At 38.8% G+C, this 20,178-nt stretch overlaps 1 protein-coding gene across 2 annotated transcripts in view; it reads left to right on the forward strand.

The window, feature by feature from the left end:
• The first annotated feature begins 1,236 nt into the window (after nucleotides 1-1,236).
• Nucleotides 1,237-20,178, forward strand: part of LOC139973054 (uncharacterized) — a 42,605-nt gene continuing 23,663 nt past the window's right edge. The window contains exons 1-9 of one of the 2 annotated variants that reach the window (XM_071979420.1): nucleotides 1,237-2,156; nucleotides 9,999-10,141; nucleotides 11,283-11,404; nucleotides 11,891-12,015; nucleotides 12,427-12,623; nucleotides 13,572-13,693; nucleotides 14,328-14,461; nucleotides 17,522-17,593; nucleotides 18,174-18,288. In XM_071979420.1, coding sequence (XP_071835521.1) covers nucleotides 2,057-2,156; nucleotides 9,999-10,141; nucleotides 11,283-11,404; nucleotides 11,891-12,015; nucleotides 12,427-12,623; nucleotides 13,572-13,693; nucleotides 14,328-14,461; nucleotides 17,522-17,593; nucleotides 18,174-18,288 — 1,130 coding nt within the window. In that variant the 5' untranslated portion in view covers nucleotides 1,237-2,056. The remainder of the gene's footprint in view (nucleotides 2,157-9,998; nucleotides 10,142-11,282; nucleotides 11,405-11,890; nucleotides 12,016-12,426; nucleotides 12,624-13,571; nucleotides 13,694-14,327; nucleotides 14,462-17,521; nucleotides 17,594-18,173; nucleotides 18,289-20,178) is intronic. The other variant, XM_071979421.1, reaches the window with a different exon arrangement.

The following is a 20,178-nucleotide window of genomic DNA, read 5'->3' on the forward strand; positions in this document are numbered from 1 at the left end:
CAACCGTAGGCTTGTAATAGGCTAAGGTCTAAATTTAACTCATTGCATCTGCCAACTAAGTTAGTGGCTGAATAAGTAGGCCTTAATGTTACTACGTATAATCGAATTAACGGAGCTGACGAGAATTCAAGATCAAAAGAGCACTAACAAAACACCATGCTAAAAAACAACAGTTCCTAACATGTTTTTCGAGACTGAAAGGGGGGAGCAGTTGCTCCCCTGCTTTTCCCCCATGGCTACGTCCCTGAATTTGGTCATGCTTTTACAATTATATGACGCACTTGACACATGCACACGTCAAATAATGAACCAATGCTATCAAGTCAATTTGCTTCCTTATCTGACCATTTCCTTGTTGTTATGAACTTGAGGACCTTACTCAGGCTGAAATAACAAGTGAACAGATTTTGCAATCTAGAACCTGTGGGCGGGGATCATGGGCGTAGGAACCGGGGGCTGGGGGCGCCAGCCCCCAGTGAAAAATATGGGGCCAGAAGTATCATTCCGCCCCCCCCCCCCGCTTCGCAAATCAGAAAACCCCTTTTTCATTTCCAAATGAGAAAAAATCTCATTTGGAGCACCAAATTGCATCTTAGGCCAGGTGGAAATGCAAAATTATTTACAAAATGGAGTGGGTGTTGAAGTGTGCTATATTGCACCAAATTTCATCTGAGGCCACCTGGAAATGCAAAACAATAATCCAAAGGGGAGGGATGACACCTCTTCCCCTTAGACCCCTCCCCCAGGCCGGCCATCAGTGTTCAGCCCCCCCCCCCCCAAACACACACTCAAAAGTATCTTCCTATACGCCACTGGTGGGGATCATTCTTTAATAAAGTGTCGGAAGACCGGCATTCACTTCATCGAGTAAACTTAGACGATAATGACAATTTACTCAATAATTTAATCTGTCCCACTATCCCTCGAAGTATCCCCCATTATAACCAAGACTGAAATTATTCTACCATCCTTGCTGGTAGGCGAAAACGAAATTTTGTACCCAACCCACAGTCCGCGACACTTAGGGGTATACCTGTATTCGCATGACCAAAATTGGAATACTAAAAAATATAGGATAATGAAAATCAGAATGTCCTATGAATGTGATTGCATAACAATACTGCTGGAAATTGTCTGTATATCTTTGAGTCCAAATCTCAGGTGCATATAACATTGTGTGTGGCGAAGATACAGATTATTCAAATAATTTGGTGATATTTTTAATGAATCTGGCAACTATAGACTGAATTAGATCATCACGGCATTTCAGCTGAAACTATGTTTGTGTTTCTATGTAATATTTAAATCATTCACACACAGAGGAAGATTATATTTTGTTCTAGTTTCATAAAATTATTAATGTAGAGAGCCATGGCAGTGCTATTAGCAAACATTCCCATGTTATCACATTTCAGACTTATATCAACATGAGGGAAGAGTCAATTTGAAGATTGTCTGCGGTTTATGTTAGTAAATATCTAGCAGTTATATAGCTTATCACATATATGAATTTTAAGTTCTTTCTTGAGCCTGCCTTCAGAAATATCACAAAAAGTACGACTCACATGCAGTCAGTTTTGAAAGAAAGCCCTGACGGACAAATACTCATCATGTTTAACTGTTTTCGTTTCCAAAAACACGATATTTGTTGCTATGATTTTAAACAACAGGATACAAAACCAAGCAGGAACGAAAAGTAAAACTTTGATAGGCATTGGCTTTTAATTGTGACTAATACTCGTTGTTGATTGGCACAGATAAGCATCGGTACCTTCAATTAATCCTTTCGAAGCAATAGAGCAAGATACAAAGGAAACGGTGTGCTTTTATTCCGTGAAAACGACCTTGTTACAGACAGGCATACTTTTCCCGTTTCATTTGTAAATTCCCACTTTGCGGAACAACTTGAACGAGCCTGCCGTGGTGATTCTACACGTGAGCGGTATATATTAACCCTGTATACTCACAAGGAAACACATAATCATACTTTGTGTGGAATTATCTCTCGTATATATTTGAACTAAATTCAGTTTGAGTAATATAAAGCAGTTATAAGATGCCGAACCCAGAGAAGGAAGGAATAACTACATTTGTATTTACTAAATGTCTGATTTTGGTATATTGCTTATACTTTGTGAGCGGAGACAATATCCAAGGTAAATATTATAACAAGTTTTAAAGTCTTCATTGTTTACTCTTTATTAGTATCATACTAATTGAAGTTTTCCTGACCTTTTTTTCCATTTATTGTAAAATTCTGGCAGTATAGAACTTGGTGTTAGCAATGTCGATACAAATAGAGGATCCGAATTATTGTAAAACTTTGATATGTTAAAGTAATCGCTTACACACATTAATCGTATACTTCTATTATTATTGTTATTATTATTATTTTGACTGTTGTTGTTGTTTTATTATTATTATTATAATTACTACTATTACTATTATTATGAAAGTAATCATTCAGGCCCTTGCATAAATTATAAATGCTCTTTTTTGCTTATTACAAGTATACCAGATTGCAATTTGTTTCACGTTATGATGAAAAGTAGGCTACATCTTATAATTAGGCAAACTAAAAGTAACCACTCATTGCTGAGAACGGGGAAGCACGGAGGAGGGGAGGGAAAGGGCATGGGACCCCTGTATTCATTTAATTGGTGTGAATATTTTTCATTGTAAGCCCACTTTGTTTTCTCCTTATGTATTTGGTAGGACAAAACATTTCCTGAATGATTTCACATATATCGTCGACTAAGCTTTCTTCCAGGGGCTGAAGCTAATTTCTATATTAATTACATTAATATGAACCGAACATGAACGTGACTTACAGGTATTGTTATCGACACGTTGAATACGATCCGTTTTTTTCGCCGAGGAGCATATGCTTTCCATTCAGTTTAAAGCTGCCGTTCATATTAAGTTGTAACTTTGTATTAATATTCATACAGAACTGGATACCCATACACCTCTACCCCACCCCTACCCCACCCTCTATTCCCCTTTGATCATGGCTGATTCATAGAGATTCGTGCTTTATCAAACACTGGGGGGGAGGGGACTCGTATTTAGACATTTATGAACCCGTAGAGAAAACTTGATTTATTCAAACGAAGGGAGTGGGTAGCAGAGGGCTATAATTAATACCACAGGCAATCATGATACATTATAACTTTATCATTACACTTTTCTCCTTGGTATGAATGTAATTGGAAATAACAAATCCATGAGATGGGGTGATAGAGGGGAGGGGGGTTGGGTGCGGAGGATGGAGCGAGGAGGTTACTCTTCCCATATAGGCTAGTTGCGGCGACACTGTTAAAAAAAAGCAGATACGATGAACATAAGAAATCAATTAAGAATCACAGCTTAGTTGACGTAACTTTAACTATAGTTTTTATCTCAATACATTACATGTATAGAGATATTGTAACAGTAAGTGGGACTTTCTCTTCTCTTAAAAATTTTTCAGCGTCTTCAAACAAAGTTCTTTTTCTCTGGAATTTCCAGAGCAAGAATATATCATATAGACCAACAAAAGTTACTATTTTTTATTCCAGAATTGTATCTCATTCTGTGACTTTTTCACCGATTTATGTCCAAATCGGGCCAATTTGGACTGAAAACACACTTTGGCAGACCTGTTTTGCACACGCTCCAAAACTTATGTTTTATGAAAGAGAATAGAATAGAACTGTCTTTCAACAGTGGTATCGTCTAAGATAGGGTCCTATGTATTATATATTTTATTAAAATTTTAAACTTTCATTTGTTGTTTACAGGTAGGTATTAATAAGAATTTTACTACATGTATATGACATTTAATGGCTTTTATTTGCTTTATTTGATGTTTAAATGATTTTTCTTTCTTAAAACAACACTGAGCTGCCGCCCCTACTTTTAGTAAAAAGGTCCGTTTTTGATGATTAAGCCCCGCCCCCAAGTCTGTTTTGTAGCAGATTGGCTATGACTCATAACAGCTACATGTTAGATATACGAAAATGGCTACCCTCGCGAACAATTTTCTGTTCTGTAGTTAGGTACGCGAGGTGTTAGTGTATTGCATGCTAATTACATTCTGTACTGCTGAATTCTACGTAGTGCATTTAATTTATATTAGGCCTTCGTTTTTGTAACATCCATTTAAGGACAGTACTGGTGTTCAGGTAGCTTTTCAGAGCAAGGGCCATGATAAGTTTGTTTGATTGCCCTTCATGTATTTTGTATAATTACGTATACACATTCTTGTATTTCTGAAGGCTACTTAATGTAGGCTTAGTGCATTTAAAAATATATATATAGGCCTAGGCCCCTAGGCCTATTAGGCTTTCAGTGATAGCCACATTAGCATTGTACTGGTGTTCAGACAGCTTTTCCTAGGAAGGACCAGGGTAAGTTTGTTTGATGGGTACGTATAAAAGAGGAGCCGGCCATAGCATCACAACTTTGATAAGACTATAAAAATTGTATAAGGTTATGTTTTATTTATAAGGATATAAGATGTATAAGGTTATAAGAAGTATGTTTAGCTTTCTTTTGAACCTGTAATGTTTGACATCAAATGTAAAAAGAATTAAAATAAAATAACAAAATGGAGAGGAACTGAGGTGGCTATTAGGGGAAGAGGAGGCCATCCATCACTTGCATATAAAAACTTGTAATCTTCTTTTACATTATTTTTTCCAAGTCATAAATCCATGAAATCTTCATGTCCGAAAAATTGAGATGGAAAAACGTGGGTTGTTTTGATATCTAGAAGTGGACACAGTTTTGATGGTAGTCACCACTACAGTCTACAGTAACATACAGTAGGTCAATAGGCCTAGCTCTCAAGGCAGGCATCGAGAATATGGTCGAGTTGTTCGCCTCTTCTAATTTGGCTGTTGTCATTGACGTCAAACTATATGACCAAAAAGTCCAACAGAGACTGACCTAAGATGAAGGATACCACATAAAAAACAAGTTCTTAAATATTCTATGACATTACTAAACCTTGCAACGTCGTTCTTTCGACTAACAGACAATGAGCGCTAAAGGCAAGACTAGCAGGATAAAGTGTAACCTGCAGAGACTATTCGTGCCAAATAGCAAAAATGCAAGTTATATATTTGTTGTACCATTATTGATATTGATAATTGTAGAGACAGAGCAAAGATTTGAAATTAGGAATCAAAATTAAAACTTCCAGTATTGAGATACTGCGTCATTGATGCTCTTGTTCAGTGTTGTCTCGGTATATATATTATTGTTGGCAAGGAAACATAATAATAATAAGCCTACTTCGAACCACGCAGGCCAGTCTTCTCAATTACTTTTTCGCCTAAAATGGAAAAAAAGGGAAAATTAATTCAGGTCAGGAAACTTTTGACATCCTGTTCAACGTTGCTGTTGACTCACATATTGTATTCCAGGTCGTTGAGCCCCAAGCACACTGCTCGACTGATCATAAAACCGAAAGCGTTGGGTAGTGCACACGCACACACGTTAATTCAGTGTGTGTTTGTGTGCACCATAGAAATCAATTTCTATAATGTGTACTGGTCGACCATGTTGTCGTCAGCTATGACCGTGCATTTAGCCTTTGGATAATGCACGGTAATATCACCGTAAAGGTAGTCAATATAGGCCCCAAAATGATAGCACGCTTTAATTGCTACGGTATAAATGTCCTTCTGCAGGAATTATTGGAACGATTTATTTTGATCAATTTTAATATGACTCATTTCCTGTGAAAGTGCTGAATAAGTTTTGTGCTGGCTTTCATAATGTCATCTCTTATACCTTGTTGGAGTGCTGATGTTATTCAAACTGTTGCCTGTGTATATCATGTGTATACATTTGGGGAAATGAAATAATCAAAACCTCTTTTCCTTTAAACGTTAACGAAATCATTTGACATTTTTGTATGCAACCAGGCCCGCAGTCATATATAGGGACTGGCCCGGGAGGGGCAGGAGGGTAGGGGAGGCACACACAGTCGTATAAACTGGTACAATTTCAACTTGTGCAAATGTAGTTAAAACGGTGTAAATGATTGTATTTAAGCCCACTGGCTACACTAAGCGTGGCTAAGCGTATCTAAGCGTATACTGGGCGTATCTAGCCCACAAGCCTGATCTAAGGCGATTTCCGGGGACAGTCTCGCATAATTTTATTGTACCGTACCCGGAGTACAACTTTACAACTGGAATACTACAAGATTGCAATTTCATTCATGGTACACTGATAACATCATTGAATAATTTCATATAGCCAGTGATTGAAGCAAAGTATCATGCTGCACTTCTAGCGACTTATCAAGGATTTAGCCTTGGACTTTTATCTTCGGCAATATATATATATATATATATATATATATATATATATATATTTATTTCAGGATAAGGTGTTCTATATAACCTTGGGTAGGGGTAAGGGTAGGGCCAACAAAACAATGAGAGATTTAGTTTCAAAATGCCTTCCTTCAAAAGTATAGTGTATAGGTACTCACCCCAATTTGGAGGGGGATGGGGGGGGGGTGGTGTCAACATCAATGTCGTCATATATCATCATAGATTTCATCGCAAAAATATGGTTATATTAATTACCTAATTATAATATCGTTCATGGGCAATACACGTTAATTGTTATTATACAGTGGCATGTATAGGCCTTATACCTTACAACAATTACAATATTGTACATCTAGTGACTTATCTAAACTCGAGTGTTGAGTAGGAATGAAGTAAACAGTGTAAACTACTGATGGTCTAAAATCGGGAGGATTGATAGTGAAATTCCACTGAAGAAGTTCCGCAGCGGGTTGGGAGTACTATGCTATATTTCACAGCTTGCTGGGTTCAAATCTTAACGGTGATGATGGGTAACTTGAATGTGCATCGTTAGTCCAAACCATCACCCTGGTTCAAACCTCGGTGTCGACACTGACACCAATTTTCACCCCGCTCCTTTCTCGTGGTAGGAAAGTGGCTACACGTGGAAAGCGGTACTCACGTCCTTCGGAGGGGACGTTAAATTGCGGTCCCGGGAGCAGGACTACACACCCCTGCCTCGTTACTTCAGGGCACTATTCGAAAAGAGAAGGCGAGATTCGCCGTTGTCTTTCCACGCACAAAAAAATTGGAACCTCAATAATTTCCGACTAAGGATTTCCTTAGTCTGCTGAAACACCTTCGGGTGGACGCATAATACGAGGCATATCATATCATATCCAAACCATCAGCTATAAGGTCGGTAGGACCTGTCATTTGAAAACTACAATCTATATATGCTCTAGAGTCTAGAGTCTAGCCGCTTGGAAGATGACGAACTTAGTATGTCAGTGAATGGAACAATTAATTATGTCTACGGCACCTTTAGTTTAGTTAGGTTTCTCTAGTGCATTATATGCTGCAGTTCAGTTTAATTGCATTTGTTATGCCAAAGTAGTTTAGAACTCCAAACAAGCAACACATAATATTTTGCCAATTACAATATTTTTTATGGACAATCACCCAGGAATGAAACAGGACGCGAAACGAAAAGCATTATTCAGCACTTTAATCGTTACTATGCAGTAGCATATACCGTGAGGTTTCCTGTTCACGTGTGAAAATATAGTACGTTGACATGCTATAGTATCTCAAAAGTGCCGTGAACACCAAATATGCAACATATATACAAATGATCACTGATATGTGTATGGTCTGATCATGGAGGTAAAACAGTCTGTATTTACCTTCATGGTCTGATCAAGTAACCTCACCAGGTTATATCAGCGAACTGCTACTCTTAGCATCTCCCTGATTATATACTGCTATTAGAACACACCGGCTAATGCAAGAAGGAGAGAGAGAGTGAGAGGGGTGGGGAAGGGGGAGGGGATGTAGGCGCGTAGCCAGGAATTTGCCAAGGGAGGGGCGAAAATGTAGACAAATTTTCAGAGCCGTAGATACGGCATTGCATACTATCTAAGCGTAGCGCCACCATGAGTTGGCGCGAAGCGTACAAGAAAATTTTGGCTGAAAATGCCTCCCAGATCGCTGGAAATGGCACTTCCCAGGCCTTGTAAGTTGCATCTTAGCATTTTCTCTTTTGAAATTACTAGCGATATCATAAAAACATTTAATTTTTTTTTTTTAAATAGGCTCAAGAGGGGGGGGGGCGGCTGCCCCCTTCGCCCCCCCCCCTTGGCTACGCGCCTGGGGGGATGTTTGATGTGGACCATTAATAAAGTCGTTTGTCATTCATTTCATTTCCTTTTATTTTTACTTCTTTGTTGAAAAGGCTGCTTCAGATTGACTAATTGTAATCGGCAAATGGTTACCGTAACTTGCTAGGAACTGGTTACCAACTATTTAAGGTCCAAGATGTTCCGTATACATTCCTCCTTAACACTCGATATCATCAAAATAAGGTGATCTCAAATTAAGGCCGTGGTTTAAGTTCTTAATGGGTAAACGCACCCTCGTAAGATAGCTGTTCCCTTAGGAATTCATATCGTATCCCATTCCATGATCATGTAGGTTCTTAGGAACCCGAGAACCCAATGTTATCGTCACTTAAAACAAACCATCGTTACTCATCAGTAAACAGATTTCCCATGCGCCGCTATAAGAAGGAATCACGTTATGTAAAAACTTACTTTTTCCAAAATGTAATCAGTTACTCACTCTCGGTGGTATATTGATGGGCTCAAATACTTGGTGGGTGCAGGGGCAGGATTGAACCTCCCCTACATCGTCAGTCGGGGTACAATACTCCACGTACTGGGCCCGAAACGCCTTCAGACGCGCGGATCAAACTTGTGTGTATGGGCAGGCTGGGGGGGGGGGGGTATATTTCCCCTTTTTTAAATATTCCTATATATGCACAACCTATAAGTATAGACCTCATATTTATATATGCATAATGATGTACCAATTCCCGCCTTAACTAATACTTGTCTTCTTTTATAGGGGTTCAGGGGCAACCACCCCCCCCCCCCTTCCCGACACAGTTATCCGCTGCCGCCAGTATAGCATGTAGTCTGGTTTCAAGTACTTAAGAGAAAAAAGTAGACAACTTTCAAAACCTTTTGGTTGATATTTCCTTTTTTCTTTAATTAATACGAAGAAGTGGCTGGGTAACGAAATAGTAAAAATAGGAATAAATAAAAATACCTTTAACTGTGTCGCTAATGTATCTTCATCTTGAAAAAAGATCTGTGAATTTGTCTAAAGTTTATCAATTACCATCTTGATTTGAGTCATATGTCAGATGTAAGCATGAACGAATTTGGCGCGTAGCTTTAAAATGAGGTTGTCATGGGAAGTAGTCCGGTGAGTCAGTGGATATGGTGACTAATGGACATGTAAATTACATCATGCAAATTACAATTCATTTGAGTTCAAAAAGGGGAAAAAGGTGCATAGGTGCACGAAAACAAACCAATTGATCCATTTGCCAATCATAATGTTATGTATATAATAATCTTATGTTTACTTTGGACAAGCCTATACTACGAGGTTTCTTTCTCACTTGTGTGCGGGAAAAATAGTACGTTGACAGGCGTGTATCGTAAAAGTGCCTTGGAACGCCAAATATGCAAGAACGGTCGAGGGTCCGATCAAGAAACCCTCTGCCGGTTAGATACTGTAATAAGAACACAGTGGCTGGTGCAAGAAGGAGAGAGAGAGGCGGGAGGGTGTGGCGGGGAGAGAGGGGGAGGAGGGGGTGGGGGTGGACCATGCACTTTTGGGTACAAGTTATTAACAGTTAAATGAAATTATGTCTTCCCTATGTCCGTTAGAAACCACAGTACCCTGCATACCGGGTAACATAATACGTGAATTACACTCAAGTTTATTTCGATACAAGTTACAGAATTACGTAAGGGTGGTACTTCAAAATCATAGATACTTAGACTTTACTGATAATGACATTTTTGAACGAAAAAAATGGAATTTTAGTCAAAATGTTGCAAACTATTGACAATAATCAATACCGTAATGTGTACAATATTTTTATTTATTTTTCAGATGACCAATGTGTCTGTTCTCCGTCCAGTGAGGTATGTTACGTCTCTATGGACACCCCTATGACGTACGATGAGGCAAGCACTCACTGTGGTAAACTTGACCAAGGCAGTTTAGTTAAGCTGGATCCAGCCCCTCAAGTCATGGTAAGAATGGATGGGTGACAACGTTATCAATGTACAGTAAATGACACAATTACCCCTACCCCCACACCCCCTGCCTTCTGCCAAGCGTCATGCCCACCTACCTTCCTGTACATACGTCACGCACATATTTAGCTTCGGTTGGATCTCTAAGAACTGAGTGGGGCTAGGGATGGGAGCAGAAGTGGGAATAGAAGGGTGGGCTATGGATGAGAGAGGAATTTGGAGTGGAAGGGTGGGGCTAGGGTGAGAGGAGAAGTGGGAGTAGAAGGGTGGGGCTAGGGATGAGAGAGGAAGTGGAAGGGTGGGGAAGAGATGGGAGAGGAAGTCGGAGTGAAAGGGTGGGCCAATACTTGGAGCAGAAGTAGGAGTTGGAGGGCGGGGCTAAGGGTGGGAGCAAAAGTGGAAGTGGAAGGGTGGGACTAGGGGGAAGTAGAAGGGGTATGTTGATTAAAAATGTAAGCCAGATCTATAGCTATTACATCAATAATGTTCTTTATTACATTAACGTGGCTATTATGAAAACCTGATGTTTTATCATACTGCTCAATTCCTTTACAAGTTTAATGACAACTGAGTGATCAGTTGGAAGTAACAGTAAAAATAAAAAGGGAGGGCGGTCTTTCATGAGTTTCCGACGTCATCGAAGTCACCCTAACAGAAATCAATTTGTCAAAATCCCAGTCAGCACAATATCTCAAGGAAGCCTGTAATGTTCACTTGAGGTCAAGAATTTTTGCCGTCAGTCTAGAGGTCGTAATTTGTAAACCTTACAAAATCAATATCTTAAGAAGAGAAGGCCTCTGTGGATCTTATATTTTGTATGTAAAGCTGTACTAAGTATAGAATAGATAAGGTTGATCGATTTTAGTGTAGGTCATAGGTCAGTAGGGGTCAGCAAAGGTGAATAGATACAACGCAATGTCTCAAAAATGAAATCTGCGATCATCTCGTATTAAGTTCGCTACATTGATGGTACACATGGAGTACAGGAATCACATTATTGTTATAAGAAGTTAAAGGTCATTTAAGGTCAGCAGAGGTCAAAGTCTGGAAACTAATATAGGTATTATATATTTGACACGCTTCAATCAAGATAAAGCGATCTTTGCGTTCATGAACATTATGTATTTCTGTTGTCAAGGAAACTATTCAGAAAATCACGACGAAATACTCGAGGTTCTGGATAGGATTGGATGATACACAAACTGAAGGTGTGTACAGGTGGACTACAGATAGTACAACTCTAGATGATCAGAATCGAATGTAAGTAAAGACTTCACCATGCAAGTGAAAAATATTTATATCAACAACAACAAAAAATATTCATATCTTCGGGATACAATAACAAATTAAGGAAGCGGCTTCAAGTCTAGTCTTGGCCAAGTCGTTTGTAATACTCTTTTTCTCGCGTGCATACATGCATCAGGGTACGTTTATGCCTATCACGAATGTGCTTTCCCACTGTAATGTACATGCCCGAGGATCTATACTAGTATCAATCGGAAGCGTTGCAGGAGCGTATTCTGGGTATAGTACGGCAAATAGAGACGGGAAAGTGTCTTTGTGAAAAAAAAGGTACACTAGGCTGTTCATAATATGGTCTTAACAAGACTATACTTCAACTCGCGCAAAAGGGGTTTTCTCTCGATTTGTAAGCAATTGGTTAAATCCTCAACAGAATATTTCATAAGCGATCATCAGCGATATTTCATTATCTTAAATCGATGAAAATAATTCTTGTTTCCACAGAAAATTTCGATCTTATAACAATGAAGATTTGGACTGTGTCGTCATGGACGGAAGAGGAAATTTCAAGTTGAAAGACTGTAACGATAGGTTTTATGTCACATGTGAAACTGATGTCTGTGATGACGGTAAATAAAGATATATATATATATATATATATATATATATATATATATATATATATATATATATATATATATATATATATATATATATATATATATATATATATATATATATGTATATATATATATATATATATATATATATATATATATATATATATATATATATATATATATATATATATATATATATATATAGTTGGTTAGCATTATATTCGATCTCTAGAGTAAGGCAAAATACTTCACCAAAACAGAACTAGTATTGTTCGATGCAGGTGACAAACGCATACAGTGGAAGTACGACCTTCCTTACCGGTTTAGAACCTTTGGAATCCCGGTGGAGGCTGGAAGTTTTTTTTCACTGTTCTGTAGTTTCTACCTTTATCTGGGAAATTTCGTTTGTTCTTTTCACAGATGAGTGTTCATGTTACAACGTCAAGTTTGGAGCAGGCTTTGTCATAACCGCTAAGTTTGATAACAGATGTATTAGTACTTATAGAAAGGTTGGTACGTTTCTTGAACAAAGAAGGAACTGCCAAAGCACAGGGGCAATCGGGAAATTCAAACAACATGGAGAGGTGGTCCAGTTAGATCCATGGGACGAACTTAAGGTAAATAGACAAGTCCGCTATAAGCTGTTTCTGATTGAATCTGACCCTAAATGTTCTTACACGGTCACGCGGTGATTTGTTTCCCAAGCTTTGATAATTCTATGTAAGTGTGTTGATTGCGTAAGTTGTTGTTAACTAACTTTCAGGCAATGTGCAGTTTAATCATCTTTGTGAGTAAGGACTTAGAAATGTATGGGTCGCGAACATCATGGTAATCACGTGATGGATCGTCAAAGAGAAAGTTTGGGAAGCAAAGATTTAATTTCCAGATGGTTGAAACTCTGGCAACTATAACGAACTTTCAGGAATTCCATTTCAAAGAACAACATTAGTTTAATTGAAGCAAAAAGTTTTCTGTCAATTATTATACCGTAAACTTTGTCTTTTAGAAATAAACAGTTCTTAGATAAAGCGTCAGTAGTGCTATTATCTGTTTTATTCATACTGTTTAAATTTCTCGAATCTGATTGGTCCAGTGTCGTCAGTCTATGGATAATGCACATGCAGTAAATTCACCAGCGGATAAATTTGTTGCACTCTCGTTGATATAACTGAATGTACTCAGCCTACGGCATCGTGCATAGCTTGAGTTATACCCACGTTCGTGCATTATCCTACGATAAACATATAGTAGACCGTTGATTAGCCCCTAACTAAACGCATAGACTCGATCCATTATAAGAAAAAAGGTTATAAACTCTTAATTAAAAAAACAATATCAATAAACTCTGAGCTGTATGATGGTTAAAACAATATACGGAATCGAAATGAACTGGACTTAATTTCTATTATTAAACACTCGTGTCTATTGAGGTAAACCCATTAATAACGATCTAATTAATAGCAAAAAATTGTTCTGACCTTATTGGTAATACAACAGTGTGTAATGATGGATATTGACGGATAGCATCACTTTTCTTATATATATTTGTATATCTTCCCTTTCAGCAAATAGTTATGACACAGATAGCACACTTTGGAGAAAATGAGTTGACCTGGATACTCAATGACAAAACGACTGAGGATGAGATCATATTCACGTCAAACAACGAAACAGTCTCCACTGAGAGGTATGAACAGAGGTGGATTGCCTTATAGATATACCGGTGCGCTACTGGGTCAGTGGCACTCGAGGCGCCGCCAGATTTAGATATCTAAGAAGGCCAAGTTCCTCTTGTAGGCCGTTCCCAAGAACGCGGGCTTGCTTCAGGCATGCGTAGGTCGCGATATTTTCTAGTTTGTTTCAAGGCCCCGGCCCCACCGGTTGGAGGGTGGAGGTTGGGGTTGCGGTCTTACAATAATTTCTCCCGTGTATTTTATATACCGGAAATTATTTAGCAGGTAAATATTGTCCTGCCGAATAAAATTTACTTGACATCTTTTTCACGTCGAAGAGAAAATGTACCTAACTGTCATATTTGGATATCCAATATCATAGGAAAGGAAACACCTGGGAGCTGCTACTAGAGTAACAGCTCCCTGGAAACAGTATACCAAGGGAGTTGTTCTATAACAACTCCCTGCTGCTATATTAGAGTAACAGCTCCCTGGAAACAGTATCTTCATAGGCTCTCTTGTTCATAATGCTCATCCCTGTCATACTGGTGTGTTTGTTCGTTAGTTTTATTTGTTAAATAACCGTGCAGCCTTCCGCATAAAGGAACATTTTCTTCACTGAACTAGAATTTCATATTATTCTTGCAGATTTCCTGATTTTAATGCAGCTAATTCACCGTCATTGAATTGTGTTGTAGTAAACAATGTAACGGGCCTATTGGACTACGCTCACTGTGGACAAATGCATTATCCCTTTGTTTGTCAGGCAACCGATTGTTCAGGTAAGAATTCACGATGGTTGTCACCTATGGGACGCCGAAAGCGAATTTGATCTTGTCATCGTGTACCTTTTTTGTTATCAGTGTAAATTATCATTTTTTTGTCTGTGGTTAGTTTTCATCATGTCATTGAAAATGAATGAATGCCAGTACAAAGCTTATGAACCTTTTGGCGTTCTATAGTAGTGAACGGTACTGCAGGCTAAGGATCTGTGAGAAATTTGTGGACAAATTTAAAAGACAACGCGCCGAAATCACGGTGGCGAAGAAGCGACATGCACATTGACGACTTACACGGGTTGCAAAACGTTGAAACATTTGAAAGTGACCGTTTTTATACACTTACTACCATCTTGCCAAAATGTCAAAAACTTTGAAAATTAACGCTTGACTGTCTGGGAAGAACTTAAAAATCGGAAAATAGCAGTTATGACGAGATATATTCAGTCTGAAATTGCCGTTTTACACATTTGCTTTTATCTCGACAAAAAGGCGAAAATCTGATGTGCATGTCCCTTTTACACTTCCATACAAAACCCGACTCCAAAATGACCGTCTTATGTATAAGAAATCGTTTGGATGCGAGTTGTCGGCGGGGTGGGAGTGGGGTGGATGAGTGGTAAATGGTAGTTGTGGTCCGACAAGTAAGCATCCTGGTAAAATAACACATTCCAATCTTACCTTTGTTCACGTTTAGCCGCTTTGATTGTTGAAATTGTCACCATTTTTATTCAAACCTAGAAATTGTCATTGCTATAAATCGCAACCAACCTGTCAACGAGGATCGGTTTGTTAGCGAGGACATTACATGTCAGTATGTTATGTTGCACTATCAAATTACTTGAATCATCAAAAGATGGATCCGTTCATGACAATTTACTGGGCAAGGAGAGGTTACCAGGCGCGTATCCAGGATTTTCTAACCCGGGGGGGCGCGAATTACTATCTAAGCGGAGCGCCACCATCGGTTGGCGCGGAGCGTACAAGAAAATTTCTGGTTTTGATATCCCCCAGATCACCGGAAATGGCACTTCTCGGGCTTGAAAATGACCAACCAGATGTACACTTTTGCCTGAGTACCAAGTATTTCCCAGTAGTTTTGATTCCATCCATAACATTTTTGAAGATTGTCACCAGTCACACATCATGTTCGACCTGATTGCATATCCTGTGGATCATTGCTTTTGTAGGTGATTCTACGTCACGGCCCACAATATCCGAAAGCCCCACTTTTCATGGTTTTAAGCCCATTATTTGTTTAGAATTTGAAAATTCCCATTTCTCGTGAATAAAATCACTTCAAAACATACCCATAATGTTGCACAAAATTGAATCTATGGACAACCAATATAGAAAAACCCCCTTCAACCACTAACAGACAGGTCAAAATTGCACGAGTAGAGGGAAGTATGATGAAGAATGTTGGTGAGGAAATTTTGGAAAATTCCGACACAGTTAATTTATTGGTGTAGAAATATTGCAACCTCTTATAACGGCTATTATAAAACTTGGTTGAAGGAAATGAAAAATAGCAGATATTTCCGATATCAGATAACCGAACACGTACTACACACATAGGCGTAGGAGGCGGGGGCTGCAGCCCCCCCCCCCCCCAACCAGATTTTTTCCCCTGAAAATTCGGGCAATATGCTGAGAATTTTTCGGGCACCTACTGAAAGAAAAATTAATAGCAATGGTGTAGCTTAAGGAAATGAATAGTTTAAAAATGATCTCCTTGGTAATTAAAATAAAGTTCTAAGCTTGGCCGACTAATTCGCCATTACCACTGTAAAAGAGAGTTTTGACATAATTGGACCTGTATTCTTTTTCTCCATAAGACATTTGGTTGTTTACATTAGCATCCGGCGGTGTACTGCGCAACTTTGACGGACCGTACGGTACACGATGCGATGTAATGACCGATGCTTGCTTATATAATATTGACATTAACATGTTGAATGCGCGCGAAGCGCGCGAAAAATTTTGGTTATATTTTTCGGGCAAGTCGTTACAGCCCCCAAGTCCAATTGGGCTCCTACTACACACATAGACAGTTTTGAGGCTGTTCACCCTGGAACCTGCATTTTCATGCTCACTGATATGATGTGATATCTGCTCTTTGCTTTGCCAAGGGAGGGGCGAAGCCTGTAGGCAAACTATCTAAGCGTAGCGCCACCATCAGTTGGCGCGAAGCGTACAAGAAAATTTTGGCCCAAAATGCCTCCCCGATCGCTGGAAATGACACTTCCCAGGCCTTGTAAGTTGCATCTAAGCATTGTCTTTTTTGAAATTACTAGCGATATCATAAAGAAAGTTTGCTCGGGTGGGGGGGGGCGGTCGCCCCTTCCCGAAATGCGTCATGTTCCCCGACGACTCGGTTGAGTTCAAGACCAGCCACAGTTGGTTCCATAGCACAATTGTACAATTGTTTAAGGAGTCCATACACACACACGCGTTATGATAGACCATATATAGTATATAGATACATTAGTGAAAGAGGAAAAATGGAAACGTCAAAAATGGAGTTGTCGGTGTAAGGGGTAGGGTGAGGCGCACGTCCCCTCCGTAATCCTCGATCTGTCACTGGCTACCCTGTGTATATTATAGGGGTCAACGCTGTAATTATGACTGTTCCTCTTTCTCTTCCCGAGGTCTTGGCGTTTATCTTCTACTCCCTCCTGTTCTCCTTTCTTTTCCCTTTTCTCCTTATTTTCTCCTTTCTTTTCCCTTCCTTCCTCTCCTCCTTTTCTTTTTTCCCCCTCCTTTTCCCTTGTTTCTTCTCTTTTTTCTCTCCTCTTTTCCTTACCCGGGGGGCGCGGGCCCCCAACGCCCCCCCCCCTGGATACGCACCTGGTTACGTTAATGTTTTGGTTTGAAGTGTTGCCGTTTTAATGTTTTGGTTTAATGTGCTGCCGTTTTAATGTTTTGGTTTGATGTGTTGCCGTTTTATGAAATATATTGATAAATAGGATATATATCATGGAAATATCTCTCCAATAAGTTTCAGAAGAAATAAAAACATACATAAATAATACATTGGAACATTTTAACTTCATATTACAGTTCAGGTGACTTCGACGTCGCAACCGTCAGAGGCTTCATTCACATCATCAGTAAACAGTATCGACTCACATGGTACGAAAATAAATATCTAAAAAAAAAAAATAATCTAAAGCAAACAAGAAAATTAACAACGCAAAACCTACCCCCCCCCCTCCCCATGCACCCCCACTAAAAATATATAAATGAAGAAAGGCATAATGTAATGGCGTTATTTCTTCAATCATTCTTCTTTCAAACAAACATATATTAATAAATAAACAATTGTAAATCAATATCGGAATGTTTTAATTTCATTTTAAAGGTCAGGTGACTTTGACGTCACAACAATCAGAGGCGTCATTCACATCATCAGACAACATTCTCGACTCACATGGTACAAAAATATATATAATATCTAAGGCATGCAAGAAACTTAACAACGTGGCACCCCCATTCCACCTCCGCCCCCCCCCCCCTCCCGAAAGTAACCGTCTTGACAGTTATACAAAGCCAGTTTGACATAACTTAGTCTCATCTACTAATGCCACATTGACTGTAATCGAACTTAAAATACCCCCCCCCCCCTTTAAAGAGTACATTTTGAGTGACAAAGTAAAAGGTTAAAATAACATCAAATGTAGACAATCTACGTGTGTTTTCTCTCTTTACTTAGCATCTAAAACGCCCTCGGTAATGCTTGCTATTGGTCTAATTGTGTCATCGGTTACGATTATATTACTACTCGCTGTTGTCTTAACAGTCGCCTGCTGTAAATGGCAATCAAAAAGGTAAGTCCACAAGTTCAATACTCGAAAAGCAAAAAACTTTCTTCAAATTGTTGTCTTCAAGGGATGATCTTTTGATTAGAGCTGTTTGTTAATATAATACTTTCTGCTTTAACTAGCTACACCTTCGATTCGTCTAGATGCAGGTTACAAAAGGTGGTCAGTGGCGGCGTCGCCACGACTGTAAAGCGGTTTTGCCTATCACTTGAAAATTTACACACATCCGTTATGATTTTGTCGGATTTTGTCCAAAATCCCGACTTTCTTAATTCTTCTCAAAATTGTACCTGAGGTGTGTGGCGTCCTTTGGATTCCTTTCCAGGTGACAAGAGTAGTATAAACACTCATATTTTGGTGGAAAATGAAAATTAAAAGCCATATCTCGACGTCATTTAATATGGAATTTAAATGAGTAAAACTTCGTCATATGCCACTCTTGTCTCGAGAGAAGCGTCTAGTGGGTGCTGGTAGTCCGTTCTACGTATCCTGAGAAAAATTTGAAAACTTTCATTTTTGGCCCAAATATGACGATTTTGTAAGGCGATTATGATTTTGTCGGAATTTGGCCAAAATCACGACTTTTTTAATTCTTCTCAAAATTGTACCTGAGGTGTGTGGCGTCCCTTTGGATTCCTTTCCAGGTGACAAGAGTAGTATAAACACTCATATTTTGGTGGAAAAATGAAAATTAAAAACCATATCTCGACGTCATTTAATATGGAATTTAAATGAGTAAAACTTCGTCTTATGCCACTTTTGTCTCGAGAGAAGCGTCTAGTGGGTGCTGGTAATCCGTTCTACGTATCCTGAGAGAAATTTGAAAACTCTCATATTTGGCCCAAATTTGACGATTTTGTAAGACTATACCCTTATGATTTTGTCGGATTTTGGCCAAAATCACGACTTTTTTAATTCTTCCCAAAATTGTACCTCGGATGTGTGGCGCCCTTTGGATTCCTTTTCAGGTGACAAGAGTAGTATAAACACTCATATTTTGGTGGAAAAATGAAAATTAAAAACCATATCTCGACGTCATTTAATATGGAATTTAAATGAGTAAAACTTCGTCTTATGCCACTTTTGTCTCGAGAGAAGCGTCTAGTGGGTGCTGGTAGTCCGTTCTACGTATCCTGAGAGAAATTTGAAAACTTTCATTTTTGGCCCAAATATGACGATTTTGTAAGGCTATACCCTTATGATTTTGTCGGATTTTGGCCAAAATCACGACTTTTTTAATTCTTCCCAAAATTGTACCTGAGGTGTGTGGCGTCCCTTTGGATTCCTATCCAGGTGACAAGAGTAGTATAAACACTCATATTTTGGTGGAAAAATGAAAATTAAAAACCATATCTCGACGTCATTTAATATGATATTTAAATGAGTAAAACTTCGTCTCATGCCACTTTTGTCTCGAGAGAAGCGTCTAGTGGGTGCTGGTAGTCCGTTCTACGTATCCTGAGAGAAATTTGAAAACTCTCATATTTGGCCCAAATATGACGATTTTGTAAGGCTATACCCTTATGATTTTGTCGGATTTTGGCCAAAATCACGACTTTTTTAATTCTTCCCAAAATTGTACCTGAGGTGTGTGGCGCCCTTTGGATTCCTTTCCAGGTGACAAGAGTAGTATAAACACTCATATTTTGGTGGGAAAATGAAAATGAAAACCATATCTCGACGTCATTTAATATGGAATTTAAATGAATAAAACTTCGTCTTATGCCACTTTTGTCTCGAGAGAAGCGTCTAGTGGGTGCTGGTAGTCCGTTCTACGTATCCTGAGAGAAATTTGAAAACTTTCATTTTTGGCCCAAATATGACGATTTTGTAAGGCTATACCCTTATGATTTTGTCGGATTTTGGCCAAAATCCCGACTTTTTTAATTCTTCCCA

Source organism: Apostichopus japonicus, chromosome 9 (assembly GCF_037975245.1).
Source record: "Apostichopus japonicus isolate 1M-3 chromosome 9, ASM3797524v1, whole genome shotgun sequence".
Taxonomy (NCBI): Eukaryota; Metazoa; Echinodermata; class Holothuroidea; order Aspidochirotida; family Stichopodidae; genus Apostichopus; species Apostichopus japonicus.